This window comes from Eleginops maclovinus, chromosome 10 (assembly GCF_036324505.1).
Source record: "Eleginops maclovinus isolate JMC-PN-2008 ecotype Puerto Natales chromosome 10, JC_Emac_rtc_rv5, whole genome shotgun sequence".
In the NCBI taxonomy this organism is placed as follows: domain Eukaryota; kingdom Metazoa; phylum Chordata; class Actinopteri; order Perciformes; family Eleginopidae; genus Eleginops; species Eleginops maclovinus.
In genome coordinates this window covers 7246666-7259326 of record NC_086358.1, presented here as the reverse complement: position 1 = coordinate 7259326, position 12661 = coordinate 7246666, and the positions used below count along the sequence as shown (strand labels likewise).

The 12661-nt window shown below is 42.5% G+C and overlaps 2 protein-coding genes across 2 annotated transcripts; one reads left to right on the top strand and one right to left on the bottom strand.

The window, feature by feature from the left end:
- The first annotated feature begins 2847 nt into the window (after positions 1 to 2847).
- On the top strand, positions 2848 to 7505 carry LOC134870346 (tectonic-3-like). The gene is made up of 14 exons (XM_063892479.1): positions 2848 to 3364; positions 4064 to 4178; positions 4263 to 4360; positions 4513 to 4625; positions 4736 to 4844; positions 5036 to 5148; positions 5234 to 5272; positions 5657 to 5731; positions 5816 to 5935; positions 6017 to 6115; positions 6427 to 6530; positions 6624 to 6771; positions 6879 to 7013; positions 7104 to 7505. Exons 1-14 carry the CDS (start codon positions 3049 to 3051, stop codon positions 7347 to 7349), a joined length of 1830 nt encoding a protein of 609 aa, XP_063748549.1. The 5' UTR covers positions 2848 to 3048; the 3' UTR covers positions 7350 to 7505.
- Positions 7438 to 12555, bottom strand: mto1 (mitochondrial tRNA translation optimization 1). The gene is given in 14 exon segments (XM_063892478.1): positions 7438 to 7692; positions 7794 to 7894; positions 7897 to 7950; positions 8094 to 8203; positions 8317 to 8488; positions 8571 to 8775; positions 9015 to 9145; positions 9253 to 9443; positions 9596 to 9708; positions 10142 to 10440; positions 10583 to 10700; positions 10790 to 10989; positions 11097 to 11299; positions 11844 to 12555. Coding segments are annotated over 13 exon segments (2046 nt in total). The 5' UTR covers positions 11287 to 11299; positions 11844 to 12555; the 3' UTR covers positions 7438 to 7530.
- Positions 12556 to 12661: the final 106 nt, after the last annotated feature.

Sequence of the window (12661 nt, the reverse complement as noted above, 5' to 3'; positions counted from 1 at the left end):
CAACGCGCAAAATAAAAAGACCCAAATGGCAGTGAAAGATAACTTTGCTGCTGAAACATTTTGAATGACACAAGGAGCACTCTGTTCTATCTGAAGCAGTTTATGTAGCACACACATTCCAGGATTTCCACACTCAATTTTCTGCTGATGTTAGAAACAATATTTTTCACAGAAAACCACTGACAGCCAGGTCAGTCATACACTCTGAATGTTGTAAATCTCAGGCCATATTGATGCACGTGAGTCCCGCATACAATAGTACATTAAGTACCTTCCTGTGTACATTCAGTCAAAAATGTCTACATATCGTCTATATACATTGAATCCATTCATGTTTACATTCAATGTACCAATGTGCAATGTTATGTCCAGTGATGGGCAAGTACTTCCTAAATGTAATACAGTACATATTACATATTACTGTCTTTTTAAAGTAATAAGTTACATTACATTATTACTGTCTCTAAAATGTAATGCATTACACTACTTTTTTTTGCGTTACTTTGAGTTACTTTCACCAATAAACCCCACAAAAGTATGGCTTTAAATGCTAAATTATAGTTTATTGCAGCTCATTAATTAAAGCTATCTATGGCAGTATGCTGAAATTAAACGTATACTCCGTTTAAGTGGGCTGAATAATATGTGATACCGGTAACATTACGTCGCTGTTTGATATTAATAACATGTCAGTGGAGCCTCTGCACGGCCCTGTAACTGCACTGCACTGTAACGTTAGCGCACCTTGTTATTGATGTGTTAACGGGGATTTGGCTGGCAAGCTTTCTAAAAGCCGATTCCACAGAGGACAGAGGTTGCATACAGTGGGGCAAAAAAGTATTTAGTCAGCCACCAATTGTGCAAGTTCTCCCATTTAAAAAGATGAGAGAGGCCTGTAATTTTTATCATAGGTATACCTCAACTATGAGAGACAGAATTAGAAAATAAATCCAGGAAATCACATTGTCTGATTTTTAAAGAATTTATTTTCAAATTATTGTGGAAAATAAGTATTTGGTCAATAACAAAAGTTCATCTCAATACTTTGTTATATACCCTTTGTTGGCAATGACAGAGGTCAAACGTTTTCTGTAAGGCTTCACAAGGTTTTCACACACTGTTGCTGGTATTTTGGCCCATTCCTCCATGCAGATCTCCTCTAAAGCAGTGATGTTTTGGGGCTGTCACTGGGCAACACAGACTTTCAACTCCCTCCAAAGATTTTCTATGGGGTTGAGATCTGGAGACTGACTAGGCCACTCCAGGACCTTTAAATGCTTCTTACGAAGCCACTCCTTCGTTGCCCTGGCGGTGTGTTTGGGATCAATGTCATGCTGAAAGACCCAGCCACGCTTCATCTTCAGTGCCCTTGCTGATGGAAGGATGTTTTCACTCAAAATCTCACGATACATGGCCCCATTCATTCTTTCCTTTACACGGATCAGTCGTCCTGGTCCCTTTGCAGCAAAACAGCCCCAAAGCATGATGTTTCCACCCCCATGCTTCACAGTAGGTATGGTGTTCTTTGGATGCAACTCTGCATTATTTCTCCTCCAAACACGACAAGTTGAGTTTTTACCAAAAAGTTTTATTTTGGTTTCATCTGACCATATGACATTCTCCCAATCCTCTTCTGGATCATTCAAATGCCCTCTAGCAAACTTCAGACGGGCCTGGACATGTACTGGCTTAAGCAGGGGGACACGTCTGGAACTGCAGGATTTAAGTCCCTGGCGGCGTAGTGTGTTACTGATGGTAGCCTCTGTTACTTTGGTCCCAGCTCTCTGCAGGTCATTCACTAGGTCCCCCCGTGTGGTTCTGGGATTTTTGCTCACCGTTCTTGTGATCATTTTGACCCCACGGGGTGAGATCTTGCGTGGAGCCCCAGATCGAGGGAGATTAGCAGTGGTCTTGTATGTCTTCCATTTTCTAATAATTGCTCCCACAGTTGATTTCTTCACACCAAGCTGCTTACCTATTGCAGATTCAGTTTTCCCAGCCTGGTGCAGGTCTACAATTTTGTCTCTGGTCTCCTTTGACAGCTCTTTGGTCTTGGCCATAGTGGAGTTTGGAGTATGACTGTTTGAGGTTGTGGACAGGTGTCTTTTATACTGATAACGAGTTCAAAAAGGTGCCATTAATACAGGTAACGAGTGGAGGACAGAGGAGCCTCTTAAAAAAGAAGTTACAGGTCTGTGATAGCCAGAAATCTTGCTTGTTTGTAGGTGACCAAATACTTATTTTACAGAGGAATTTACCAATAAATTCATTAAAAATCCTACAATGTGATTTCCTGGATTGTTTCCCCCATTCTGTCTCTCATAGTTGAAGTGTACCTATGATGAAAATGACAGGCCTCTCTCATCTTTTTTAAATGGGAGAACTTGCACAATTGGTGGCTGGCTAAATACTTTTTTGCCCCACTGTATCTTCAACACTGAGTTTCTTAACTTCTCGGGGTTCAAGCAGCAGACCGAGAGAAAGTTACCCTCTGTTTCTTTGGCCTGCGCGCTCTCCATTGCGAATCTGTTTTGTAGCGCTCTTAACAAATAGTAAACAGACTTACTGAGTTACTATTCTACTGCACAGTTATTTCTCTGGTGTCAGAATGTCTCGCAATATATATATTTAATAATTAATTTCTCCACGCTTTTGGCCTATCTTGACTAAGGCTTACCCTAATTTCATGTCATAGGTTCTCTCTTTGGTTTAACTTCTTTTAAAAAAAAACTTCTAACAGTGATGTTGGGAGGAGCTACATTTAACTTATTTGCACTTGAATACCTTTCTTCTCTTTTACATGATTTACGGTAGCCTTATCAGAACCGGAAGTTGCCGTGACTACTTCCTTGGTAACAAGAAGCTTGTGTAGCAATGTTAAGCTAAATGCATCCAGGCTTTCCGAATAGTTTATTTATTTCAAAGTTATTATAATTTACTGTTAGAATTCAAGTTTGTAAAGTTGTAACAAGTGATGTAGGAGAAATACTTCCAGCTAACTTTAAAGTAAACATTATATCAGATAATTTTCTGTTTCTCTGAGTAGAAATGAATCCCCGCCTGTGGTGTCCGTTAGTTCTAATATTTACGGTGTTGCTGTGTGGACGTTTGGCTCACGCAGCCACAGATCCAGGGGTCACTTCAGCCGTCACCCCCAGCCCTGCAAATGGGCAGTCGTCCAGCTCAGAGACCCCTACTCCGGGCGGTACAGCGGTGGAGGAGTTCACCAGAGTCGGAACCACAGAGGCGGTCACCCCGGACCCCATGACTCCTACTGAAAGCCCCGCTGTGGTCACTGAAGTTACGGCTGTGGTCACTGAAGGTCCCCCTGCAACCACCGTCCAGCCTCTGCTCACTTCACAGGGTAACTCACTCCTACCTCTTCAAAATATTCTATCAGGTCCCATGGTGGACTAAGTACAATTGTAGGTACTTCATACTTCTACTCCACTACATCCTGAGGAAATGTTGTACTTGTTTTACTCCACTATATTTGTCCAGAGGTGGGAGAAGTACTCAGATCTTGTACTTAAGTAAAAGTAGAAGTATCAGAGAGTAGGAATTCTCTGTTACAAGTAAAAGTTATGCAATTAAAAAGTGTACAAGTATCAGCATCAAACTAAAGTTAAAGTACACATTTTGCAGATATGTACACTTTGATGATATTACTTTTGATACTTGTACTTGAGTAAGATTTTTAACACCAACTGTTACTTATATTTTTTTCAGTTGCCTACTGTACTGTTATACTTTCTGAATGAAACTATTCATTAACAATATCTCAGATGTTAATAGAAGAGTCTCTATTAAGCTTGTTGAACATATATTTACGTGTCAAATCTTGGCTATTTCCAATTAGATCTGAATATTTTCCAATGGGATTAATTGCCCAAAACATTGTTTAATTCCATATTTTTTACAACTAAAATGCTCATACAATAAACTCAGTGGACTGAAGGGTTATACTGTCTTTTGGTGTTCTCTTGTTAAACCTGCGCTTCTGTAATTGTACACTCCACTGCAGATGTCCTGACTAACACAAGTCTTTTTTCTTCTTATGCAGGTTGCCTCTGTGATTTAACCCCTGATTTTTGTGACATCGGCTGCTGTTGTGACACAGTTGACTGTGGGATTGCGAACCTGAGTACCATCTTCACTGGATGTCCTCAGAAAGCCATGTATGTCTTTTGCACATGCGCTAAAGTAATAGCACATAAAGCACTTATTTTTAGCATTTAAAGAGCTTTTATTTAATTTTACAGATCAGGAGTTTGCATTGAGAAATGGCTAATGTTCAGGGCTAACGTGGATACGTCTCTTGTCACTGTGACTGACTCCTTGTTTTGTGTCCGGCCTGAAGGTATGTAGATCTTATAACGACATGATAATGATAAACTGTTGGGAGTGCTGTCACCAGGGGTTCCAGCCTATTTCATAAGAGTGTATCTACTGTATAAGCAGCTTTTATGTACCGTCCTCTGATGCTGTTACAAATCTGCATCAAACCAACAGAAAAATCACCCGAGTTCCTCCCAGCTCCACAGCAGTATCCTCCTTTAGGGGACTCGTACCACTTCTCACAACCAGCACCTTTAACCATCAGCTACAGCAGAGGTTTCTACAGGGTAAACAGACTTCGTTTTTTCTGCTCACAATATTGTATCTAAAGTAACAAACTCTTATACAACTTAATTCAGGAGTGTATCTTTAATAAAACTCTTTACACCATTTGTAGGTGGATGATGTGATCCAGACATATTTATCTAACTCGTCCGTGCGGGGTTTCCTTCGTCAGCCCTCTCCAGGGGCTGCTGCTGCATTCTGTATCAGCCGCAATCCTGCAAGTAAGTTCACAACAATCTAAGATAGCTGTTTTGGTGGTTGTGTTAATGTGGTATCATGGCGAGACAACAAATATTTTTTATTCAATGTTATTCCTCACATGCTATAATGTATGTGTGGTAAATTTTGCCTGTAAATCCCAAACAATATTGAGCACCATTTCTAAAAGTCCTCTGTTTTCATCTACTTGCAGAGTTCCTGAGGTCTGTGTCGCTGTCTTGTACTCGCATGTTGACTCCTCAGTCTTGCACCACAGACGCAACTCTCAACGCCCGCTCTTACTTCTCCGACCTTCATCTGATCAAGGTCACCCTGCGCGCTCAACATGCTTTTTGTAGACAAATATTTGTGAGAATTTTAAAGTGGAAGATGTAAATACTTTTTATTACAGACCCCGATTGTCGAGACAGAAGGAGTTTCTGACTTTCTGGTAAGTGACTGATTTTACATACAGCACCAATCCATACGTGATATTAGCCGGGACACTTTCCTTTTGCGCTTCAAACGCCTGGGTATAACTTATTAACATACAGCATACAAAGTCAGCTGCCAACGCTAGCATGTCGGGATTATTCCTGCATTTCATCAAACAGTGGTCTTAGAATGAAACAGTATGTCTTTAAATGAGTATACAAAAATAGTGAATCATGGATAAGCACGTTTTAAGGTATCCTTAACTATCAAGTATGACTTCCTATGTGTAGATATTTGAAAGTTATCATCATATAGAGGACAGTGTGCGATTTAAATGAAATATTTGACACCAAGAGTAAACAGAATTTAACATAACGTGCTGCTCTCATTCTTGTTTCAGATCCCAGTTACTCCACGTTCTGACTGGCCTGCACCAAGAGAACAAAACAGCTCCTGTGTCAATGTGGTAAAAAATGTGAGTACTCATGAAATTATTTATTTGTTCCACTCCCTCCACAATAATTTACTAAATCAATCAATTGTCCGTATTTCTGACTAGGTGGAGATTGTCATAGGATACACAGGCAGAGGGGAACTGACGTACGCGACAGTGAACGTTGCCCTAGCTGATGTGGATCCAAATCAGTCGCTGATGCAGACGCACTCGGTGCAGTTCAAGGTAGCCTTCAAAGCCACAGGTTTCATCTCTTAGGGAGCTATGGATTCAAACTCTTTCACTGATGCCATTTCTCTCTTCCAGCTCGCATCACCTAGCCCCACTCAGGGAGGGACGACCTCTGCAGTTGGACTCAGAGTGGGATCTCCTGTCATTGGTCGCTTTGATGGAGAAGTGAAGCCTGTATCCTTAGAAACAAAATCATGAACCCTTCTTGAAATGACTGCCTCTGAGAAGGAAGTGATGTTTTCAGTATTACATTTTTATTAAACTTAGTGGAAGGATATAGCACAGGCTAAGGAAGAACCCGCTACATATCGAGCAGATCCAAGTTACTGGGCATATCCACAAATTATTTTTCACTTTCATTACCATTGTAAGATAGGGCATTTGGCCTTGTCGACTGTTCCCCTCTTTCGAAGTGGACTTGCTGTTCTGTTTTTTCCAGCTAGATTTAAGTCGATATGCAATATATTTCCTTGACGGTGAGTAAGTTGACCACATTGTGGGCGTCCCAGGGTGGGTCGTGTTCCTCCGACCCTGACAGCCGAGCACCTGTCCTCTTCACACACAACTCCGTCACTGGCTGCACGTTCATGTGAGCACACCATATAGCTTTTACCTCAATGAGCGCAACCTTGGGTTTTATTCAATCTTTCCTTTGTCATTTCACCCTCTTTGTGCTGTTTAGTTCCCCGTCTAGTAACTGCTCAGAGCTGCGTTCCCAGATTTACGGGCTCTTGCAGGGACTTGCAGCTCCTGATGTGCTCGCCATGAACTTTGGCCCCCAGCCCGACTGGACGAGAGTCATCGCCCAGGAGTGTCCTGTCAGCCTAGAGGTACACCTGATTCAGGAATTTGGGGTATTTTAGAGAGTCTTACAAATTTGAGTGTGATGTTTTTGGGTTGTCTGGAACTTCAGTCATTATTTTTTATTCTGTGTCAGGAAACTTGTGAATCAGGCTGCGTCCTCCCCAACTCTCTCGCCATCCAAGTACTGTGGGCGCGCCAGGGTCTCCTAGACCTCCCCCAGAACTACATCCTGGGGGCCAAATACCTCTTCCAGTGTCAAAGTTACAAAGTAGGCACAAATACCCTCTCTATCTTTCCTGTGCAACATGTTTCACCTCTGCGACGATGTCTAAAAACTCTCCTCTCGTCTTTTTTTCAGTGTCCATTGTCGTCATCTATCATTCTAACCACTGAGGTGACGTTTGTCGACACTACACTTTACCCAGAACCCCCCAGGGGCTTGCCGCAGCCTAACTGGAAATTTCCATTCGGTTTCTTTACTCGAGGCACTTCTGAGCTGGACGGGCATATTGTTATTAACGGCAGTGACGTGGAGAAGGTCACATGGAGTTTAATGCTGTTCACAGTAATGATACTAACAGGATTAGATTTCCTAACTAGGTAGCTTTCGAGGTCTTAAGATTGTATATGAAAGAGTGTGTTGTTTTCTTGCTGCAGTTTTATTTTTTTAACAATATAAAGAAATGTCCATCTAAAGAAAAACAAAACTTAATTTATTATTTTGTACATTTTCAGAAATACATACATTTTTACAAAACAATTCCAGAGTCATCATTTCACTGAGGTTAAGATGCCTCTCTTGCACACACGTCCTCTTCTCTCTCCTCCTTATGGTCTGGCCGGTGTCGGTGTGTTCTTCTCTCCTTCTGTCCTGCGCTGCGGACGTAGTTCAGGAGATGGACGATCGCAGCCGGAGTCATACCTTGCAAACGTGTCGCAGCACCCAACTGCAGAGAAAAAAGCAAGAGTATTAACTAATATTAAATACAAGCCTTAAAAAATGTAATGTAGACATTTTCGGTTTCAAGCAACAATGCGCTGTACTCACAGTGCTGGGTCGAACTCTGTCCAAAATCTCTCTGACTTCCTGAGAGAGAGACACTGGCAGAGACAAATAGTCTATGTCCTGAGGGAGGGACATGTTCTCTCCTTCTGAATCCTCTCAATCTCTTTCTTCTGTAGGTCACAGTGAGGCTTGTACACAGCTGAGCAACAGAAGAGACGTTTTAATGAGAAGGGATGGCATATATCGTGGTAGCTTGAAAGAACAGCAACGTTTTGACGCAACGCAAATGGAGAACTGAGCCATCACGGCAGAAGGTTTCCTGATTTCAAAGTTAATTTTTACCTTCAATCTTGAGTCTTTGGGCAAATTCCATATGATGTAAAAGGCTTTCTGGGAAGGCCGATGCCAACATTTCAAAGGACACATTGTTGTACTGCAGCATGACCATACCGCTGGAAAAGAAGCCACAGAGTTACAAAGTAGGATCACACTACTTTTACTGTATCTTGAACTGAAACGTCAGATACGCTCATTTCAAAGGAGATACCTCATATTTGTTACTCACGTCAGTAGGGTGTTCTTGCCCTCACTCATACATATGCCAGGCAGCGCTTTCCTCCACTTGGGGCTGGACAGAGTGAGGGTGTGCAGAGCTTCCTGTGCCTCCTTCAGACTGTCCCTCACTCTCACAGCCTCCTGGTAGCGCAAAGGAGACACACATCCCACCTCCTCAAACCCTGAAACAGGAAAACGTGAATAAGAGGAGTAAAAGAAGCTTTGTGTCTGTGAAACAAATAAAGTCTTTGAAACTATGCGTACCTTTCAGAGTGAGGCGGAGGTCAGCGTTGTCCGGCCTTAGAGATGTTCGAAACTCAGCCCTGCTGGTGAACATGCGGTACGGCTCTGTAACGCCCCGACTCACCAGATCATCGATGAGAACTCCAATATAACTCTCTGTCCGGGACAATGCCACTGTAGGCATGGAGAGTGCCGAGCGGGCAGCGTTCACCCCGGCCCACAAGCCCTGCACAGACGGAAACAATGTTTGAAAAGTGTGGAAATCTGTTTCAGTGTAATTAATAGAGGGTCTAGGCGCAGCACAGGATAGATTTTCTAAAGCCTAAAAACAGAGGTGCAGGAGTCTAGCTATTTTCTCTAAGACTTTTAATGCAATATGCTGAAAGATTGCCCAATTATCTCCAAAAATGAGTGCCTAATTCAGCTTTAATTTCTGAACATAGTGAGCAAAACAAAAGCAGCTACCTGTGCAGCAGCTTCCTCGTACCCCGTTGTTCCGTTAATCTGTCCGGCCAGGAAAAGCCCCTGGGTGCTTTTCACCTGCAGGGCGGGGCTGAGTTGAGTGGGACATACAAAGTCATACTGCACACCATAACCTGGAAAAGACCCAAATATAAAAAACAATTAGGGAACACAGTATATTTCAAATGTGCTGTGAATCAATGGCTGCCATGCAGATCAAACAGGGATTCAGGCAGTGTACCAGGCGTGTGAATCTCAGCTCTGTGCAGGGGAGGGATTTCTCTGATGAGGCGAAGCTGAATGTCGGGGGGCATGGTCATAGACAGACCCTGAGGGTACAAAAGGTCAGAGGTCACCCCTTCAGGCTCCAGCCACACCTGGTGCTGTCTGCCAGGGAAGCGAAGCACTCGCGACTCAATGGAGGGACAGTATCTGTGAGAGGGGGAGACTCGGGTTGTTACATTTGCTTTCAGAATACACTGTGTACAAGGATTGGTGTGTGTGTGTGTGTGTGTGTGTGTGTGTGTGTGTGTGTGTGTGTGTGTGTGTGTGTGTGTGTGTGTGTGTGTGTGTGTGTGTGTTACCTGGGACCCTTGGCATCTTGCTGTATGTGACAGTTGAGATGAAGACTCTCCTTCACCACTCTGTCTACACCAGGAGTAGTATAGGTCAGGTAGCAAGGCAGCTGCTCCTCAGGCTGAAGAAGTGTCACGTTTCAAAAGGAAAAATAAATAAATTACAAGTATATGTAGCAATTCCTCCGGTAGAATAAAACACATTATATAGACGCAACTTTTCAGATCTACACTTCTGAACTAGAATGCTTTTAATGTATCTTAATTAAGAATCACGTTAAATGCTCCCCTGACACTAAGGTGAAGACTCAGGTGGTTCTGCAACTTATCTTAAAATGTTTCCCTGTTCAGTACGGGCTTAAGGAAAAGCCTGTACTAAAGAAGCAGACCAAGAGCAGCCTTATAATAAACAATTAGCCAATGGTTTGAGTCTGCAGGTGGACAAGGCAGACCATCCAAACCCATCATAAAGAAAGCAGAGGCTAGGAAGATTTGAAATAATTTCCATAGCTAGTAGACAGTATCCAGTGCAGGTAGAAGTAACTCAAGCGTTACCTTGCAGCGTGTGTGTGTATTTAGGAAGCTGAATGGAGTGGGATGACTGTCCGGAGGATGGATGTGAGCCAGGGAGAGGTCGACAGAATCCTTCATAATCCTGGGAGGAGTCCCGGTCCTCAGTCTGCCGACTCTGAGCCCCAGCCTCTCCCTCAGTGTGTGGGACAGCCCAGTGCTCGATGGAGCGTCGCCTATCCGACCCCCGGGGGTCTCGCTCTGACCCACAAAGAGGGAACCAGACAAGAAAGTTCCAGTAGTAAGAATCACGGAGCTTGCTGAGATTGATTGGCCTTCGTTTGCTGTGAAGATGTTGAAGGAAGCAACAAGGAAAGGAAAAACAGGAAACAACCTGTGAGTACAGTCCTCATTAGAGGGTTAGGTGCGGGATAAAACCATTTTGAGAGAGTGTATAAAAATGTATGGTAAATATTTGCTCCTTACCCAAACGTATCCCTGTGACTCGGTGTGTTCCAGGCTCCTCTGGGTTTGTTTCTGATAACAGCAGCTCCTCCACTGAGCCCTCCAACACCGTCAGCCTGGGAGTGGAGAGCAGCTCAGACTGAATGAGAAACAGCGGGCAGACAAAGTTAGAGGCATCACAGGCAAATATTCATTCTACCAAAGAAAAAAGGGAACCTCATTTTTTACCTGAATAAATGTGCGATAACGCTGCCGGTCCAGCTGGGCCCTCGGGCCCCACACAGCAGGGCCTTTGCTACGATTCAGGATGGAGAAGTGGATCCCAGCCCAGTCTCCTGCTCGACCACACAGCCCGTCCAGAGCATCCACCTCCTTCACCAGCTGGCCTTTCCCTACTCCACCCAGAGACGGGTTACAGGACAGGGCACCTGGGAGGAAGAGATGGGAGATATGTTGATGGAAAAAGGTTTGCAATCAAATTGAAAGCAAAGAGGAAAATATGCTTTCTAAAAAGAGCAAACTGTCTATTTCTCACCAATGGTTTGTATTTTCTGTGAGACCAGCAGTGTCTCAGCTCCCACTCTGGCTGCTGCCGCTGCTGCCTCGGTCCCTGCGTGACCCCCACCCACAACAATGACATCATACCGCTGTCGGGCGACATAACTGGTATGTCTGGAGACCAGTGACAGGAAGCTCTGCAGTGGGGGGAGCTTCTTTGTCAACATGTGGGATTCATACCTTTGGAGAGTGTTAGAAGGTCAAAAATGTGAACATGATGACTAATGATGAAAAAACGAATCTAATTTTCAGAAGTTACTGGATAGTGAAAATCATTTTTAATATGTTAAACGTAAAAGTCGAGTGTTGTAAAAAAGCTGAGATTGTTCATTTAAAAGTGTTACATTTATGTTGCATGAGGTCTGGCAGGTATTTGTGATGTTTATTACATCGACTAAATATACGGCTGCTGAATGTATTTTCACTTCTGCTAAGTGATATACACTTCTACTTATTTATGAAAACCAGTGAAATTGTCATGCATTTGAGCCACGTTTCTGTACAAAAGACAAAACTGACTTCAGTTTAAACCCAACAGCTTAAGGATATACTCATCATTTTGATAAGTCCGAACTCTAAATATGACAGCATGCACAGTGTATAACACTTAGAGAAATAACTGAAAATAGGATCAGAAGGACATTGGCATATTTGTTTATGTTGGCTAAACGTAACTCATATTTTCTTGTACGTAATGCCAAATCACGTGGTGTATTAAACTTACAATTTCTTTGGCAGTAGACGAAGGAGGTCTTTCGTTTAATTTCCGGAATGAATTCACAAGAAAATACAATTGAATAAACGGATCAAAATCCTTGGAAAATGTACCAAACTCCGGCTATGTTACACAAAGATCTTTATGGAGGCTGCCATGATGCCTGCAGTTTACAGTCGTAATAACGAGTCTATGGACGCACCGAGAAAGCAGCTGCTGCTGGGTCCAGGCAAAGCGGTGCATGCCTTACAAGTCATATTATGTCATATCAGTCATTGACAAAGTCATGAAAAAAATAAAAACATTAAGTGGAAATTAATGGCTTGGTCAATAAAAAAATTAATCCCTTTGTCAGTACAAAAAAAATATTATTGTTTTGTTTAGTGACTGCCACGTGTACAGGAGTACCCATCCATTCGTGTTTATATCCAGTGGTGTAAAGTGATGTACTCAGGTACTGTACTTAAATAAGACTTTGGTTACACCCGGAGTAAATTCAACAGCTACCCTGCAGCATCAAAGTAATTAAAACTAACTGCACCTTTGCCAGCTTTGATAACACATTAATGCATTAATAATTATAATCAGAACATGTAATGTATATTATTCTGAAATTGGCCAATCTGCATAATGAGTGCTTTATTCACTAGTTTTGATAACAATAATTCTGTATTTACTTGAGTAACATTTTGATTGTAGGACTTTTATTTGTAACAGAGTATTCCTACACTCTGGTACTTCACTTTCAGTTGTACTTAAGTACAAGATCTGAGTACTTCTTCCACCTCTTTTATATCTGAGAGATAAATCATCATTAATTAAATATT

Excerpts from the sequence above, each read along its gene's own strand:
- LOC134870346 (XM_063892479.1), top strand. The coding sequence starts at position 3,049 with ATGAATCCCCGCCTGTGGTGTCCGTTAGTTCTAATATTTACGGTGTTG. Across the intron at positions 6,116-6,426 it reads TTGATGGAGAAGTGAAGCCT|TTGACCACATTGTGGGCGTC; the intron begins GTATCCTTAGAA and ends ACGGTGAGTAAG. Across the intron at positions 6,531-6,623 it reads GTCACTGGCTGCACGTTCAT|TTCCCCGTCTAGTAACTGCT; the intron begins GTGAGCACACCA and ends TGTGCTGTTTAG.